At 50.2% G+C, this 2,500-nt stretch overlaps 1 protein-coding gene across 1 annotated transcript in view; it reads left to right on the top strand.

Annotated features, from left to right (window-relative positions):
- Window positions 1–2,387, top strand: part of LOC137429689 (forkhead box C1-A) — a 2,464-nt gene extending 77 nt beyond the window's left edge. Inside the window, exon 1 of the mRNA XM_068119824.2 lies at window positions 1–2,387. This exon is cut by the window's left edge and continues 77 nt beyond it. Within this exon, the coding sequence (XP_067975925.2) occupies window positions 1–1,621 (1,621 nt within the window). The 3' untranslated portion in view covers window positions 1,622–2,387.
- Window positions 2,388–2,500: the final 113 nt, after the last annotated feature.

The raw sequence follows: 2,500 nt of genomic DNA, 5'->3' as shown, positions 1-2,500 counted from the left end.
TCCTGGGCATCAGCAAGGTGCGTCAGGCCGACAGTGGCCCAAAGAGCTGTGGACGGCGCGGCCGAGCAGCCTGGACTTTGGCACGGCGGTCGAGATGTCTACGATGCAGACGCGCTACCCGATGTCTAGCCCAAATGCGCTTGGAATGATGTCTTCATATCTGAGTGAGCAAAACTTGTACCGCCCTCCCAACGGCTACGGTGCTATGGCTGCAGCTCCGATGGCCATGTATTCGGCCTCGCAACATGACCCGTACGCAGCTGGAATCGCAAGGCACTATGGGCCATACGCGCATCATCAAAGCCCCAAAGACCTGGTGAAGCCACCTTACAGCTACATCGCGCTCATCACCATGGCCATCCAGAATGCGCCAGAAAAGAAGGTCACGCTGAACGGCATCTACCAATTCATCATGGAAAAGTTTCCTTACTACCGGGACAACAAGCAAGGCTGGCAGAACTCCATTCGCCACAACCTGAGTCTTAATGAATGCTTTGTTAAAGTTCCGCACGATGACAAGAAGCCGGGCAAGGGCAGCTACTGGACCCTGGACCCTGATTCTTACAACATGTTTGAGAATGGCAGCTTTTTACGCAGGCGTCGGCGCTTTAAGAAGAAAGATGCACTGCGGGAGAAAGAGGAGCGATCAGGTCAGGGTAAAGTGGTGTCACAACAGCAACAACCACAGCAACACGTCGAGCCCAAACAGGAACCCGCTTCACTCTTCTGCGCTGACACGACTCAAGAGAGTGGCAGCGATGCAGGTGCAGTGTCCCCTCAACATGCTGCCGCTGTCTCCCCACCAACGCTGGTGGCTCCCAAACTCGAGAGTCCAGACAGTAGCAGCCTTGCGCAGGATAGTCCACAAAGTGTCGCTTCCAATCGGTCTCTCGACTCTGCGGGTCTTCCCGATCATGTGAGTGGTGGTTTCAGCGTCGAGGGTATGGTGGGCTCTGTACGGAGTTCTCCACATGGAGATGTATGTCCCGCACCACCCACTCAGGGTGTTCGCCCGCTTATGCTGCCACTCATGCCTATGCAGGGCTTTGGGCAACAACAAACTGCTTCGTTCAGCCCCTGCAGCCAAAGTGCCGACTCTGCTGGTGGCCATTACCAATGCAGCATGCAGACGGTCAGTCTTTACGCTGGGGAAAGGACCGAGAATATCTCTGCGGCAGAGGGCACGACCCCAGAGCACGCCATCACCTCGACGGTTCCACACTTAACAGCGATCAACCTCACCTCCAGTCATCATCAGCAACAGCACCCTCATCACCACCTTCACCAACATCAACATCATCATCCACACCATCAACAAGACACCTTGCTTCCAGGTCCTCTCGTGACGCAGCAACAGAACCAGCAAGATGTTGGACCTGGCTCCCTAGCCTCCTGGTACATAGGCCAGAGCGGCGATCTAAGCACCGGCGCTGGCACTGGGGGCAGCTATGGAGGTCAGCCCTCTGGCTTTTCTGCCCGGGATCTCTTGGACGTCCCAAGGATGGTCTTGAACGGCGCCGCAGCTCAGGTGAGCGGTCAGAATCGCTGCAACGTGCCATACCGCTCGCCAACACCCCTGTACCGGACAAGCGCGTACGCCTACGACTGTAACAAGTACTGAAAAATACATCACAACGTATATAAAAAAAATACATGGTATAAAGCAGAGACATTGTGCACTGTGCCGCCAACTTCGAGTCATCCTTGAAATGATGAAATAGTTGCAAAACTTCCTGCTTTGCGGGCACTCAATCTTTAGCGCATATAAAGAGGGTCGATTTGGACCAGAAGGCAGGCAGGTCCCAAACAACTGGAGGGACATTTGAAGTTCACCGGCCGGCATTGCAGGTCCCGAAGTTTGCACGACAAAGACGCGTGTAATTCCTCGTATATGTCAGCAGAGCTCGTATGTTTCACGACCTTCGCCGCATTAGCGCAAAAGAAAAGCAAACACCGTCAAAGTTCCATAAACTATTAGCGGGTCTAACGCTGCTTGCCTTAAGTGAGAGCCTCTAATAGACCATGCGCGCCTTGCACAGAAAAAAGGTTTAAAACACCGATATACCGGATGCATAACTTATTATTTAACATGGTTCGGTTGTACAGTATAGCTTTCTAGATTAGCCACGGCTATTTGTATGTATGTTTCTCTTTTGGATGATCGGAGCAAATAATTTATTTAATCGTATTCCTTTTCCTTTTTTTTTTTTTTTTTTTTTCCCCTTGGCCCCTTTTCACTGTATTACTTTGCCTTAGAACAAAATGTCAAACTTGTGGAATACATCATTGTATTATATTGTTTCTACTGCATACATTTGAATGTATAATGTAGAGGAAGTTGTTTAAATGTTGTTTAATGTCAATAATAAATTTTCTTTCTATTTGCATTCAGAGTCGTATGCCTGGATTCATTGCGTCACCAGCTGATTTGCCATCATGACAGCTTTGTTGCAGGTTGATTTAGGGTTCCGAGAAAAGATCATTCACTTCGGTATGAAAA

The sequence above is a fragment of the Myxine glutinosa genome, chromosome 6 (genome assembly GCF_964187855.1).
Source record: "Myxine glutinosa chromosome 6, kmMyxGlut1.1, whole genome shotgun sequence".
Lineage (NCBI taxonomy): Eukaryota > Metazoa > Chordata > Myxini > Myxiniformes > Myxinidae > Myxine > Myxine glutinosa.
This window is presented reverse-complemented; position numbering and strand designations above follow the sequence as displayed.